General features: G+C 38.0%; 1 protein-coding gene across 5 annotated transcripts; it reads left to right on the plus strand.

Annotated features, from left to right (window-relative positions):
* Positions 1-245: 245 nt before the first annotated feature.
* Positions 246-11,118, plus strand: LOC120557740 (aminoacylase-1-like). Of its 5 annotated transcripts, none has more exons than XR_005639014.1 (16): positions 246-369; positions 3,129-3,275; positions 4,565-4,629; positions 4,752-4,856; positions 4,950-5,044; positions 5,237-5,313; positions 5,899-5,988; positions 7,626-7,682; positions 7,796-7,869; positions 7,985-8,034; positions 8,978-9,122; positions 9,233-9,301; positions 9,387-9,466; positions 9,950-10,031; positions 10,319-10,379; positions 10,499-10,579. XR_005639014.1 is itself a non-coding variant. In XM_039798325.1 (16 exons), the coding sequence occupies exons 3-16, from the start codon at positions 3,149-3,151 to the stop codon at positions 10,661-10,663; spliced, it is 1,260 nt and encodes a 419-aa protein (XP_039654259.1). In that variant the 5' UTR covers positions 431-446; positions 2,884-2,924; positions 3,129-3,148; the 3' UTR covers positions 10,664-11,118. The 5 variants fall into 5 exon arrangements, 4 of the variants coding, with proteins under 4 accessions (XP_039654258.1, XP_039654260.1, XP_039654261.1 ...); XM_039798325.1 differs by lacking the exons at positions 246-369; positions 9,950-10,031 and adding exons at positions 431-446; positions 2,884-2,924 and having other exon boundaries at positions 10,499-11,118; XM_039798324.1 differs by lacking the exon at positions 9,950-10,031 and having other exon boundaries at positions 10,499-11,118.
* Positions 11,119-16,308: the final 5,190 nt, after the last annotated feature.

A 16,308-nucleotide genomic window follows, 5' to 3' on the forward strand; every position in this document is an offset into this window, starting at 1 on the left:
AAGAACTATCTTCAGCATAAAGAAGAACAAGAAGTCCTGGAAGTGATGGCATGGCCCCCACAGAGCCCTGATCTCAGCATCTTCCAGACTGTTTGGGATTACATGAAGAGACAGAAGGATTTGAGAAATCCTACATCCACAGAAGATCTGTGGTTAGTTCTCCAATATATATATATATATATAATATTATTTTTCATATGTTAATGCCTCAAAACAGACGACAGGTCTTTTATTTTGAAGGGCAGGAACCGTCAGCCGCGGTCAGCTGACACACTGTGACACAAACCTATACTTTCTATGACACTGATAACTGATGCTGTTTACCTGACTGGACCATAGACAGTATATAAGAAGGACTGGACGGACAGGGTGAGTAATTGTGCAATAACTAACGTTAGCTAAAGAAAAACACAAACTGATGCTGCTTACCTGACTGGACGGACAGGGTGAGTATTGTGGTAAGAACTAACGTTAGCTTAAAAAAGAAACACAAACTGATGCTGCTTACCTGACTGGATAGGGTGAGTATTGTGGTAATAACTAACGTTAGCTAAAAAAAACAAATTCAATAAATCTACGTTGTTCGCAGTCGTGTAGCGCTAATCCCTGTTTACTACCACAGCGTTAAGTAACACAGCGGTTAAGACGTCATAGCTTCTTCTAGCTACAATGACCATTGACAATGACGAATAAGTTAATTAGCTAGCTAGCTAACGTTAACGTTATAAAGCAAGCTAACGTTAGCTATTTTAGCATAAAATTGTTTGTCCACCCAGCTTCGACAAGCAGGTAACGACAACGTTGGTGTTACAGGCAGCTGGCCTGGTCTTTGAGACAGCAGCTGGACTGGAGCTACCGTTAGTTAACGTCACCGTGCGTTTGCTCTGCGGGTTTACTCTGCCAGAGAAAAGACACAATGAGTAGATATAAGATAAGCCTTTATTTAAATTCAGATATCGCAGCAGCAACACAAAGACAGAAATAGATAAACAGAGAAATACAAATAAAATACATTATAAGAATAAATAAAGTAATAGGTAACAGCAGAAGAAAAACACAATATATGAACTATACAAGAGCAATGGTATTAAAGTTACAAGATAAGTGATAAGTTAAAGTGACAAGTTATATTCCCCCTTGTGGGATCAATAAAGGATTTTGAATCTATATCTTTCTCATTTTTTTCTCATTTTTTATTTATTAAACAGGAAAAGATTAAAGACAATCGGGCCTGACTCAGTGTAAAACTGATTTTCAGCAGGTTCTTGCTCTGCAGAACATAAACACCATATACACAACAAAAACTTGTTGTGTATATGGCAAAAGCCATAAAGCTGACTTAATGGTCGCAGGTAAACCTCTCCATTAAATAGCGAACAAATGTTAATTTAAATGATGTTATTGACGTTAAGGTTCTGATGTGCTGTGGAATGTCATTCCAGACTTTAGTGAGCACATAGAAAAAAGATCTCTGTCCATAACAGTTTCTAAAAGCCGGTAAAGGCAGAAGTCCATTTGTTGCAGATCTCGTAATACGCTTGGACCTTGAACTAGGTTTTGGAACCAACGTAGACAGAGCAGCTACAGTGTGACCATTTAAAATTTGATAATACAGTTTTATCCCAAGGCTTAATTTATAATTCTCAAATGTCAAGGCATTACACAGAGATAGTGCAGTACAGTGGTGAGTCCATACAGGAAGCCTAACATGTAGCTTATAGGCTTTGTTATAGAGTCTTATTACTGGTTCAAGAATCTCATTTGTTGTAAGTGACCAAACACGTAAACAATACGACAAAGTGGACATAATGATGGCATGAAGATAAGTCTTTGAAACAGAAAGCAGCAAATATGGTCTAATTTTACTATAAACAAATAACTTTTGGTTTAACTTACTGGTTAGGGTTCGGACATGCTCACAATAAGTAAGATGTGAGTCAAGAGAGACTCCAAGATACTTATAAGTGGATACAACTGAAAGTTTTTGATTAAAAAACATGATGGGATTGGTTATGGATAAATGTCTCCTAGGTGAATAGAAGTACATGCATTCTGTTTTCATGGTATTAAGTGTTAAATGATTCTCTTCCAACCAGTTATGTAAATGCTGGAGATCTGTATTAAGTTTGTGATTAATTGTATCAATATTTGAGCCTGAAAAAAAAAATAACAGTGTCATCAGCATATAGCAGAGAGCTAGAAAAATTAAACACATAAGGAAGATCATTAATATACATAAGGAAAAGTAAAGGACCCAAAATACTGCCCTGTAGAACTCCCGTGGAACACACTCCTGTGATGTTACTAAACCGATTTTCACAGTCTGAGACCTATCACTTAAATATGATCTAAACATATCTATTGTAGAGGAGGACAAATGAAAAGTAAGAAGTTTATTTAACAAAATGTGATGATTAACTGTATCGAAAGCTTTTCGAAAATCTATGTATACAGCTCCAGTAATCTGGCCCTTATTTAAGGACGCACCTATCTGCTCAGTGAAAAGCAGCAGAGCCGACATAGTTGACCGCATAGGTTGAAAGCCATGCTGGTGATCACTGAGCAGCTTATTGTCTTCAAGGTAATTGACCAGTTGATTATATAATGCTTTTTCAAGTAACTTGGAGATAGTTGGGAGAATTGCAATTGGTCGGTAGTTTGAAACATTCGTTGGGTCATCAGACTTAAAAATCGGGGTGATCTGGGCCTTTTTTCACATGGCAGGAAATACTGATTGTCTAATGCACAGATTAACTAAGTGATGAAAAAGTGGTATAAGAGTACTGGCATGAGTTTTTAGAAAGATTATATTTAGATTATTTACATCACAGGCATGGGAAGCATTAAAAGAACACAAAATATTAATTATATCATTTTGTGTAGTTTCAGAAAAGGAGAATTGCTGAGATGCCACTGATACTGATGTAAGAAATGAAGGAGCAGTAAAACTAGAAGATAATTCTTGTACAGAAGCAATAAAATACTTGTATCATGATCAGTAAGAAGAGTACCATTAATGGATAGTTGTAAGCTATTATTTTTAATTTTAATTTGATCATGGCATGTTGGTTATTAGGTTGGATTTGTAATGTCTTCTTTTTGTAATGGTGTTATCTGTGTGTCCTCAGAGGAGTAAATAAATCACACCATGCTGCCTGATAAAGATGGTCCAGTTGTTGGAGGCGGGAAGAGCTTTCCTGAGGGAGAGGATCTCTCTGTGAGTCTGTTCAGAGAGTACCTCCGTCTCAAAACTGTCCACCCAGACCCTGACTATGGTGAGATATCTCCATCGCAAGACAGTTTATTTAACCCAGTTTGTTGGAGATCAGAGTCAAAACAGCTGTTGTAATAAAATGCCCCAAAAGTGCTCCACTCCATTTTACAGTATTTCTATGTAATTTTACTTCAAACAAATGTTTGTAGATGGATTTAAAAGTAAACCTTCTAAGTCCAATGTGAGTTGTATTTGCCTGTATCACTTGTATCATCTTATGTTCTATGATTTATCAAAGTCCAATTCTTATCTGGGTCAGTTAGACATTAAATACTTCCAGTTATGTATAAGACATGTAGTCTTGAAAAGAAAGCTGAGCTGCTGAGCAAGACTCTCACTTCACTGGTCAACCAAAACAAAGTGTGGCCCTGACCAATAGAATGGGATTGCACATAGTGGCAGCTGAGATTGTTTTGTCTGCAGGAAGTTTGGCCTCCCTCTTCATGATAGCCCTTAGCCATTTGTGTTGGCTCAGGTTCATTTTCAGGACCTTGCATGGTGGAGGGACTATATCTCCCAGCTGGCCAGGGAGCATCTGGGATCCCAGAGTACTTGAGACTTAGTTAGGTAAAGGACCTTTTTAAGGCCGTTTTAAAGTCGCCGTAGCCGAGCTCGCGCGCGCCAATGTGTCGTCAAAATGACGTAGATCTCGCTGGTGCGCCAGGATTTTGAGTGCGCGACAAAGCGGAAACAGGAAGCATGAACGAGCTCGAGAGCAACCGGATACCAGGACTCTCAGACTGCAAGTCTCTCTTGTAAACTTACTGGGTTAAGATGAGTTCTTTTATGGCGAATGAAAGGCTTGATCCGACGAAGTAGGTCATCGAATCAAATTGAAGCATTGACGTCAATGCTGCCGCCAGTTCTGCCGTTGTTTACCTTTTTCTTCTTCTTCTAGTCCATAGAAATAGCAAAGTCGGTAGCTTTTCCTCATTAACGCCACCTCTGTTCAGGAGAAGACTGCAACTAGTGTCGCGACCACCACGTGCAAGTATAAACAGTTACGGCGCTACCATGATGTCACACTGGCGCTCGACAGCTCGGCTGCGGCGAGTATACCCCACGTTTTAGGCTACGTTTCTCACCCTCACACTGACCTGAAAGTGGCTCAAAATGGATTGGTGATTTAGGGCTTGATTTTCATTCTTGGTTTTCTGTGACCCTACTGAAGTCCAACAGTATTAACACAACTAGCAGCAGCAGAAAGTCTTACTGTCTACTGTCCTGTGAAGGTTTCATACAATTATTAGTATTTAAACAGATGGTTCTACTCTGTTTATTCATTTATAGATGCTGCTCTTCGGTTCCTGGACAGAATAGCTGACGAGCTTGAGCTACCCATGAGAAAGATTGAGGTGTGTGTCAGTGATGATAATATAATTCATGTAGCAAACATTTGTGTACATGCTGTAAATAAAGCACATGCATTAGTAATACTAAAACAGTGGGCCTTATCTGCTCTTCCCTCTCCCTGTAGGTTTGTCCAGGCAGAGTTGTGTCGATTATGACATGGGAAGGGACGAACCCGACCTTGAAATCCATCTTACTGAATTCCCACACAGATGTTGTACCCGTTTACCAGGTATGGACTCTGTCTCTGTTCATGGCGTTACAATCCTGTTATTATTTGTAATAGACATGCAAAAAATAGATTTGATATCAATCTCTTCTCCAGGAACATTGGAAATACGATGCTTTCAGTGCTTTCAAAGATGCAGAGGGCAACATTTATGCCCGGGGATCACAGGACATGAAATGTGTAACTATACAGTGGGTATAAACTGCCTTGATAACTTGTTTTATTAAACAGGATTTGTACTCTAGTGTTGTGATCTTCACTTTAAATGATGTTCTGTGAGAAGCACCGGTTTTTAAAACCCACTCACTCAACCTGCATACTGTCAGTTCAGACATTTCTCATTTCTGTCATAACTCTGCTGTCCTTTCTTTTGTTCTTTGCAGGTACATCCAGGCAGTCAGAAGACTGAAGGCAGAGGGAAGGAAACTGATGCGCACTGTGCACTTAATGTTTGTTCCTGGTAAGATATTTGATTGCATTCCTCCTCTATCAGCTGAGAATCAAACAGCAGCAGGGGGTGGAGATGATATATGAACTTTAATCTTTTTACAATTTGTTTTAATTGTTAAATACAGTACTTTTCCATTTAGATTCGGTCACTACAGCCATGTTAAATATGTGTTTAATAGTCTATATTGCTTTTAAGGCTGTTGGTACGTGTGATCTTTTTGTCTATTTACTGCACAAAGCCTTCGATTCATGTCTGCATAAGCAACATGTGCTGTTTTGCCTGCCCAATTGAAGTAGACAACCGGCACAAACCAGCACTGTGTGAGTTGGGTTTAAGAGCGCACCTATTGGTATGTGGAGTTTGGTGACTTTATGTAATTCCCAACCTGAGGAGAGGTCTAATCAGCCAGAATAATTGAAAACACCTGTGTAGCTATTCAGAGTCTTTAATTCAAATATAATCTGTTCTCCAAAACTACTACTACTAACACTACTACAGGTTAAGCAGAAGTCAAGCTACTGTATATCCTTTTATAGCATTTTGGCAAATGAAAATATGACATTAACAACTAAAATATATTTTCTTTCTTTTTAGATGAAGAAGTTGGAGGTCACAAGGGAATGGAAACATTTGTGAAGCATCCGGAGTTCCAAAAATTAAACATTGGCTTTGCGCTGGATGAAGGTAAATAAATAACTGTTTGCAACATCGTTTCAAAATGTGATGAATAAGGGTCCGAACTCTGCAGGTCACTTAGTTACTTAATAATTTGAAACCGGTTGGAGTTATTGAGTTTCTACTATGACCATGGGAAATTCAGTTTTCTGTTTAGTTGGCAGTTGTCTGTTTAAAATTGTACATCTTGACACCTCAAAACACTCCAATATTGAATGATCACTTTAGGTCATTGTGCAAGGTACAGTTTATTAAACTGCAGGTTATTAGTAGCAAGAACACATTTGCTTCATGCTACATTACCAGTCACTGGTGAAATTAAGTGACTACATTTAAACCTCCTTTTTTCCCTTTGGTAAGACTATTTGGTTTATTGCCTTCCAAGGTAAAAATGAAGGATTCAAAAAAGGAAACTGTACTTCACTTATTGTTGTGGCATCCTCATTCCCATATCAAGACATCTTGTCAGGCATTATCACTTTTTTTCTCCTTCCTTTTTTAATGTTTTTATTGATTCCTCAGCAAATGTTACAATAAACATAAAGGCCTTTTTTCTTGCATTTTCACCCCCAACCCCAGGTCCCACATACAATTTTGCAAGTATAACAACAGTGGGAATTATTTGTACGCCTACATATGTCTGTACACATAATGCAATAAGATGAATATATAGGACACGTGTACGCACATATGTGCATCTGTATACATACAGATACATATACAAAAGAAAGAAGAAATAAAATATAAATAAATAAAGGAGATAAAAAGGCATTATCACTTTCTTATGGGTTATTCATACAGACTAAACTAGGGCTGGGTGATAAGATTTTAAATCTATAAAACCATAATTTGTTACATTTGCTTAATAAAATAAATGAAACATAAAGTAGTTTGGGGCATTTATTAAAGATAGTGGAGAGAGCATAGCAAATGAGGTAGAGAGAGATGCAGCAAAGGTCCACCGCTGGAACTGCAACTGGGAACATTGCAGCTCATAGTTAGCAGCTTGACCCCTGGGGAGACCCATCTTTTTTTTTTTTTTTTTTTAGAGATGCTTTTATTTCCTTGCGAGAGTTTACTTGTGATGTTAATCCTAATTAATTACAGTATGACCAGATAAAGGAGGAGGTAATTGGATGGTTAAAATTTTGGTTGGATGTCTGAGACAATTTATAAAAAAAAACCAATTGCAATAGGAATACATTTAGGTCTGTGAGGAATCTGTAATATCAGTAATTTGATAAATGTATTTGTTGTCCATCCCTAGGCGAATGTTTGACGTGTCCAAAATGAAGCTGTCCGCATATTGGTATTGATTCAGGGCCAGTATTTGATTTGTTCTGATGTGCACAAAGTCAGATGTTGGATGTGCGATGGTCGTTGGGGTCAAAGTCTGACAACCAAATATTTAGATGTTATTATGTTACCTCCAAATGACCCTTATTGATTTTGAAGCCAACGGCAAATGTGTGCTGAATTTCAGTCCCTGCTCGTGGAGGTTCGTAAATCCTCCTGTGGTTTAGTTGCTAAATTGTACATCATCAACTTCTGTCCTTTGCTCCAGAGTTTTTCTTTTTGTAGTTATCTTCATGCATTAGACTCATGTTAAATGTTAAGTGTTTTATCTGTCTGCATGTGTTCTGTAGGTCTGGCCAACCCTGGCGAGGCCTTCACTGTGTTTTATGGAGAGAGGAACCCCTGGTGTAAGTATAAAACACATACAATAAAAAACTTCCACCATCTTATCACACATAAGGATTTGTGAAAGGTTGATAAAATCAAACATGAATCAAGCAGAATTATTTACTCTTTCCAGGGATTACAATCCACTGCCCAGGCAGTCCAGGCCATGGGTCGAGGTTTGTGGAGAACACAGCTGCTGAGAAGCTGGTAAGTGTCAATGTTATGCAACTAGTTAATAAAACAGTTTCATCATAAAACCTGTTGTTACAAGGACTAAGTAGAAGAGTATCAGTGACCATACTGCCTTATACCTTGTACTCAGCGTCATGTCATAAACTCCTTCCTGGACTTCAGACAGAAGGAGAAACACAGGTGAGCTTGAACTGTTTTTCATCTTGACTTATCACATGTTTATGGCGAGACATATTTTCTCTTCATTCATAAGCATATTTACTGACATTGGATCTGCATGGTACAGTTATTCTCCAAATGTGAGCTTTAAGGTTTGATTACTTACATGAAGTCCCAGTATTAAACGTCCTCTATGCTGCTTTTCATACAGTAGATACAAATTATATGCTGAAAGCATCTTTTTATGGCTGTAAACATATTGTCATTTTGACTACAGTATTCTATTTATGCAAGAGTTGCTCTGAATGGCGTTTGTCCGTTTATGGCTGGTTCCTCCCAAGAGTAATGCTACCGAGATGTTTTAATGAACAATGTGTACGGTAAAATGCCACATTCAAAGCTGAAGAATGTAGGATGTCCTGATGTATGGACTACCCCTGTACTGTACCCTGTACATCTGCCTCCTGTGCTAAAACCCATTTAACAGAATAATGACACAAAAAATGAAGTGACACTCATGAAATAGTGATTATGTTATGCAGGTTGTGTGTGCGCTAGTGTGTGTAAATAGTTATTGTTTTGTTTGCTGACATGTGACTTATCTTGTAATTATGCTTATTCATGCTTTATTTTACAGGGCTGTGATTTATTTATTCCCAGGAAATTATGAACTCCAGACAACTAACTTAACTCTAACTAAAACACCAGTTTTAGAACATTGCCTCTATGAATATGAGCGGAAATTCTTTGGTACAAAGAATAACAGATTTGATGTAGATTTCTTTGATTAAAAGTCAAGTTAATTTTCAGTGTTGGCCTTGCAAAAAATGCAATACTGCTTTAGATTTAATTACAGTGTAATTGCAGTAATGTCCTTACCTGTGTGTTTTGTTGTGTTTTTTTTTGTGTGTGTGTGTGTGTGTGTGTGTGTGTGTGTGTGTGTGTGTGTGTGTGTGTGTTTCAGGCTAAATACCAGTGAGTGTTTCACTCTTGGTGATGTCACCACAGTGAATATGACCATGGTCAAAGGAGGCGTGGCCTACAACGTCATCCCAGCTGAAATGGACGTCAGCTTTGACCTAAGAATACCACCTACAGTAAACCTACAGGTGTGTGTGTGTGTGTGTGTGTGACTCAGACATCTGATCTACAGGCAGATGTGTTCATGTGAAATGACCTACAGCTCAATGTTGACTCTAAATTATTATAATCCTACCAGGAGTTTGAAAGACAGATCAAAGAGTGGTGTAAAGAAGCAGGAGAAGATGTCACTTACGAATTTGCTCAGGTCAGTGAGCGCCCACTCAATTCTAAAATAGCTGTTGCCTTGTTCCTGTTGTCAAAGAGATTAAATTAGCCGCCATCCATTGCAGAAACATATGAACCAGAACTTGACTTCTACAGAGGAGAGTGATCCTTGGTGGAACGCCTTCAGTGCAGCCTGCAAGGCAATGTGAGTACACCATACATCTGAATGTGATTTCAACTTTTCTTTTGCACGTTAGAGTGCAGATGTCCGATCTTGTGCTTGTGCAAAATATTCTATTGACACTGTCCACTATAAAAGTTAGTAAAAGCTACAATACATTGTAACAACTTAATTAAGACTCCATCTACACCTAAAAGTGTATCTAATTTGACAGTCCTCATCAGTGTGTATATGCATTTTCTGTTGAGTCTTGCTGAGTAATTTTACATCTGTTTACAGTAGATGAGCAATCAAACACTCAGATTTCTTAAGAATAAAATCTTCTGTCTAGTTTTCTGGCCATTATTCAGCGCCATTCTCAGGAACAGAAGGGGAGACATTTGGTCGGATACTGAATTGGCGACACTAATCTTGAAACTGTGGTGATTGTATAGATCTTCTGTGTTGCTGGTTAAAGATGTGTGTGAAGCATCCACGTTAATAATACTTTTTATTGAATTGCTTCAGAGTCTTCACTACATACATTATATGAGTCTGGACAGACATGGATGTAAACTGCAACTTGACTGGTTGGCTGAGGCATACAACTGTAAGGCGGTAATTCTTTTAGTTTAGAAAGGACTGCGACGTCTGTCCTGTCAACAGTGACTTGTCTTAGCATCTGAAGAAAAGCTGATTTTCTTTTTTCATTTAATATGTATTCTACTGTAAATGTATATAGGACATTTTGTTCATGCCTGTCTAACAAAGGCTGTAGCACTTTAGGATATGTTTTTGAAATGATTATTCAGATAATTCTAGCAAAGGACTGTGCTGAATCTTTCCTTGAATCATGAAAACTTCAATATCAATAGTATATCAATATCTCCACTCTAGGAACATTACTCTGGAAAAGGAGATATTTCCAGCTGCCACAGATAGCCGTTTCATTCGAGCGGTGAGTATAAGAACTGGATAGGACAAAAGGGAATCAATTTTACTTTTTATTCACGATTTATCATGACATATCGCTCCTGCAGTTCTGTGGCCGGTAATATGTTTCTTTGTTGAATCTAGGTGGGTATCCCTGCTATCGGCTTTTCCCCAATGAACCGGACGCCAATTCTGCTGCACGATCACAACGAGTATCTGAACGAGCATGTTTTCCTGAAAGGCATCAGCGTGTTCGAGAGGCTCATCTCAGCTCTCACCAGTGTTCCTGCCTTTCCTGATGAGGCCTAGACAGATCTTAATTTTAATCCTCTCTAAAATGTATTTCAATGATGATTTGAATATTTTACTTGAACATTTTGCAGAGATTACCAAAGAATAATAACATGTATACCATTAGGCCAAACTGAGCACCTAGCCTTTTTTTTATTTTATTTGATGATTCTCAGGATATAGGCGCAGTAAGCTTTTCATTACTCAGTATTATGGCAGAATTTTAACATACTTACTGCATGTCAACATTGTTGATTTAGTTTGCCTGTGTCTATGCAGTCTTAAAAATATATCACCTATTGTGTAAACAATGTTTTCTCCATATGGAAAAATCATCTTACTAAAATGTGAAGACGACTTTGATCAACTCTTAGATCAAACGTCATTTAGTTGCCGCTTTTTAAATTTAGCTTGATTTTGAAACTTTGATTCCACAGATATCATTTTTATTTAATAAACTGGAATTGAATAAATATATTTGTTCATTACTTCCATGTTTGGGTATTGTGATGGAGAGTCCAGCCTACGCACCAAAATGACTTTCAGCATTATGTAGGCCTACCAGCTGTTAACAAAGACCAGCAAGTCGGAATTAAAGCTAGCTAGTATTACACAAAGTGTCCTAAAGGAAGCAGAGAGGCTGAATACAACGTTATAAAATACATTGTATCCATGGTAGCAACATGGCTCCATGGATGACAATGTTGGTTGCTCCACCACCAGAGTGAAATATCTCAACTATTGGATGGATCTGCTTCCCAGAGGATGAATCCTACTAACTGGTGATCCACTGACTTTTTCTCTACTGCCGGCAGGTTGACATTTTTGGCTTTTAGTGAAATTTCTCTACATCTTCCGAATAGATTAACACAAACTTTGACACAGGCGTTTATCATGAATTCTAATCACTTTGGTGACACCTTTAACTTTCATCTAGCGCCATCATCCGGTCCACATTTTTATTTCTCTTTGTTTTATAATCAAATAACTGCAAAACTACAGACATCCCGTTCACGCCAAGTTGTACTTTTAGTGCTATTTAGCAAATGTTAGCATGCTAACATGCTATACTAAGATTTTGAACATGGAAAACATACCTGCTAAAAATCAGCATGCTAGCATTGCCATTTTGAGAATGTTAGCATGTTAACTTTAGCATTTAGACAGCGCTGTTGAGATAGGTCTGGCAATGCCAGACTAATACTAATATTAATGCAGTCAAATATCCAATATTTAGTACAACATGGAGTGCTCTCACTGCTTATAGCTAAACCAGTTACTACATCAAATCCCCTAAACAAAAGGCCATTTACATTTATTTGAGAGAACGTGCCTTAAATTATGTAGATAAAATGGGAGAATTGTTGTGAACAAGGATGTTGTGTAATGGAGGTGCAATAAGGGAAATGAGAAATTGAAAATGTCTCATCATATGTAACGCTGTTTACATGAGGAAAAGGTCGGTCTCATCTACAGTTCAGCTCCCTTTGGAGTTGTCGTCCAATTAACAGTGTATGGCTCTCCAAGGGGGACTGGCAGGAAGACTGTGCAGTCAGTAATTAGTCTTCTCTCTCCCCAGGACATGACAGCAGTATTAGCACATGGGGCCGTCAGGGAGACGACTAAAAGCTGAACCCACATCCTTCCTCCCAGAGGAGGCAGGAATAGGTGCAGTCATCCTGTCGGGTGAGCTGTCGAGCATCTCAATGCCTGGCTGTGGAAAACAGAGGTGCTGTTAAACAGTTCATCAAAGAAAATGTCACTGTTTCAGGAGGGCTTTTCATGAATTTGGTATAAGCATCTCCACTGCAAAATTGCAGCCAGGTCCTGGTTTTAGGCCAAAGTGATTAAATATGCATGTGATTTCTCAGGAAATAAAATTCCCTTGACAGTTGCTCCCTCTTACTCTCGCTGCCTCGGTCAGGGGTCAGGATCACATTCAATAAACGCAACTCTGAGGCAAGGGGAGGTGGGGATTCAAGTCTCGGTCAAGGACGCCTGAGCAGGGGGCTTACCCACATGGAGAGATTTATTCCGACTCCTGCAGTCTCCACATATACCCTACTGTGGTCTCATCAACATCAATATTATAATTTACAAACAAACAGCTCTCAAAGACATATGGCAACAAAGGTCTGCCTTGTGCCTAAAATGGCTGTGACTATTAGGGATGTGAAATAAAACAGATCATATACATAGAAGTGTCAGAAACAATCCAAATCCACAAAAATCAATCTCCATGTCACTGACCTTACAGCAGCTTTATTTTACTCAACATTACAGTGTTGAGTCTCAGCTCCCTGGTTTTCTTGCTTCTGGGGAGAGCTGTTTATGTTTCACAGATGCTACAGTGTATGAAAGAAGAAACATGCATATTGTAAATCTTCAGCTGAATGGCATTTCTCTCTACTGTGCTCTCCTGCTGTGCAACTACAACTGTCATCTGGAGGTAATTACAACCAACGATTCTCCCTGAAGGAGGAATTAATTGTAGTCAGAGATTGCAGTTCCACCATCAATATACTGTGGTCAAGTTTACAGCAAAAAAAAAACGGATAAAGATAGAGAAATAGATTGCCATAGATAGCCTAAATAGGTCAATAATTAAGTACATTAGTTGACTTAAATAATTAAATGGGTTGTGAAAGAACTACAAACCTTTATATTTTTCTATTGCCTCCTTAGCCGTTGATTAAATAAATGGCATCCTCATGTTCACACACTTGTTTTTATTTTCAACTCCTCTGTTTCCTATGTTTTTTTGTCCTACTACATGTTTTATTTATTTTTTATTTATTGTTTATTTTTCATGCAACATTTCTCAATTTCTTTTTTGCATAGCATGTCTAAAATGTCTGACGAATGCAGTATGTGTTAGGTTATTTTGAGATCTCCCATTGCCAGACGTATCTCTATGCTCCATTTGTGTTGTTCCTGCACAGCAGTGAGATCATTGGGTACAACGATCAGAGCCACTATTATTATTAGTCGTAGAGTTGAGTGATATTATAAATATTCAACCAAATGTTGTCTATCACTTTCATCACCCTTGCAATTGCTCTAATCTGGATTCTGTACTTATGTTTGACTATAACAGGCTGGACATGAGAGACATACTTAGACATGTCCTTATTATTAAATATTTTATAATATAATAATATGTAGGCAAAATCAGAATCAGAAAGGGTTTTATTGCCAAGTACGTTTTTTAACACGTGCAAGGATTTATTTTTTGGTGTTGTTGGTGCACGTCACACATTCTCTAAATGGAATATTAAACAATATAAGTAAAAATAAATAAAATAAAGATGGCTCTTCAGCCAGTGGTGGGGTGTGGAGAGAGTCAGGGTGGTTTCCGGGCCTTGTTAATAAGGCTAGTGGCAGATGGGGAAAAACTGTTCATGTGGCGTGAGGTTTTGGTCCTGATGGACCTCAGCCTCCTGCCAGAGGGGAGTGTCTCAAAGAGTTTGTGGCCGGGGTGGGAATCCCGGCACGCTTCAGAGTCAAAATGAGAAATAGATAAAGATATTTCACACAATAACATTCACAATGCCTCTGTTCCATTTGAGCCAACCTGCTCGACACCAGTACCGAAGCACTGTCGCAGCTAAATGGATGTTATTGATGTTATTAGTTACACCTGTGTTTAACAAGTCAAAATGTCTACTGATTAAATGTATGCTAGGAATAGTAAGGAGGAGACAAATGGAAAGACCTAGTAGGTAGGAGAGAAAAAGTAAATAATTTTTAAATTATAGAAAAAAAAAGGAAGAAATCAATTTGATATTTTTATCCATGCTATTTTTTTATGCAGGCCGTCGCTTATTTTAATATTTTTCTTTCAGCACTTTGATTTTGGGCTATTGACTATTAACTTGACATTTATGTTTGTAATTTGAATCTCCTTAAATAATTTAACACAATCTATCATGTATTTATATGTAATAATGCAAAAGGGTAGGTGTGCGCACTTTTCATCCTATATTTAGGCCAGATGCAGGTAAACCAATTCATCTACACATTCCCAGAACCATACTGGACTGAAAAGCAATGTACAGGTATATGCACTTATGTATTCACTAATACTTGTTTACCCTATATTGCCACATTTTTCACATCTGGGTCTCCATAATTTAGTCCTTTACATGCTCACCTCTGGGGAGTACATGGTGGAAGAACCTGTTAGAGCCCCAGGAGAAGAATTTGCTGTTGGGCCCCCTGTTGACACCCTACCTACCACATATGTACCTGTCGCCTCCAAGTTCCCATTTACTGTACAATGCCCACAGCAGACTATTCATAGCAGTTTCAATAGGTCTTTTTTTTTTTTTTTTACAGCAGACATGTTGACATGTCATTGTAAGAGAAGCACAAATGGAACAACAACAATGCCTGCTTTCAGTTTTAGGTGTCCCAGTTTCATGGCCCTGGTGTTATACTGGCTCTCTGGACACTTAAATGGATCATTAATGTTATAAGTCACACTTGTGTTTTTTCAGACAAGTTAAAATCTGAAAAAAGGCATATGTCTGAAATCCACACTACTTCATACAAATTTTATGCAGTATGTACCACTAATTGTCATGGATTACTATTTTAGCAGGTATAATAATTTACTATTTTATACAAAATTATCAGTATGTGCAACATCATACTTCAATAAATGTATACTTTAGTATATTTTATTTTGTCATGATTTCAATGTGAACACATTATACTCAGACTCTGCTTAGAATTTGTGTGTGGTATAATTTGTTATGACAGTTGTAGCTACTTTAGTAGTACACAATTATTCAAATTAGGTGGTGAGACTAGACCTTTGGGTCCCTTGGGGATGTGGTTCCCCAAAACTGGCAAAATGGTCTAAAGGTTTATCAGAAAAGTCAAAAAATAATGAATACTGAATACATCAATAAATAATATTTGTTGACTGGAGATGAAATCTAAAATGTGGTAATGAAAGATAAATAGAAGAATTAAATGAATTAAAACGTTTTAATGTATTTTATCAATAGATCTGAGAAGTTTAAGGTAAAAGAAAGAAGCTTTACATTTATTTTTACACTCTAATTGCTTACTTATCAATATTATTTATTGCTTCAGTTATATTTTTGATTTGTCTGGTAAGCTTTTACTGCATTTTGTTCAGTTACACATCCAACAGGGGCCCCAACTAGACAAATCTTTTTTTTGTAGTGTCACAAAGCAAGGAGGTTTGATAGCCTATCACTGCATTGCATTTTATAAGCTTATCATATGATTTTAATGCCATATCTTAGGTTTTTAAGTAACTATATCAATGAAATTACTAAAACCAGCTGACTTGCCTTCGTGCAGGGGCATCTGGTATTCGGATTCGGGGCACGGTGTGTAGGCCTAATGCAGCCCTGAGGGGTTGTGAAAGCATAATACAGTTTCTTTATTTTGTTGCATTCAGGGACCCTTCAGTACTTAAACTGTTGCATCCTCCTGTCTTACTTTACACCACACAGAAGAGCAGCGGTCAGTCTTGTATAAAGACTAAATGTATGCCGATGACAAATCCCACGTGGCTCTGCAGAGATAAATAAAGACTAAATTATTCTTCTGCTCCTCTGTTGCCTGGTGAGCGTGAACGCGCCTGTCTCCACTCTCTACGCGCTGCTGATAGAGAGAGAGAGAGC

This window comes from Perca fluviatilis, chromosome 4, assembly GCF_010015445.1.
Source record: "Perca fluviatilis chromosome 4, GENO_Pfluv_1.0, whole genome shotgun sequence".
Taxonomy (NCBI): domain Eukaryota; kingdom Metazoa; phylum Chordata; class Actinopteri; order Perciformes; family Percidae; genus Perca; species Perca fluviatilis.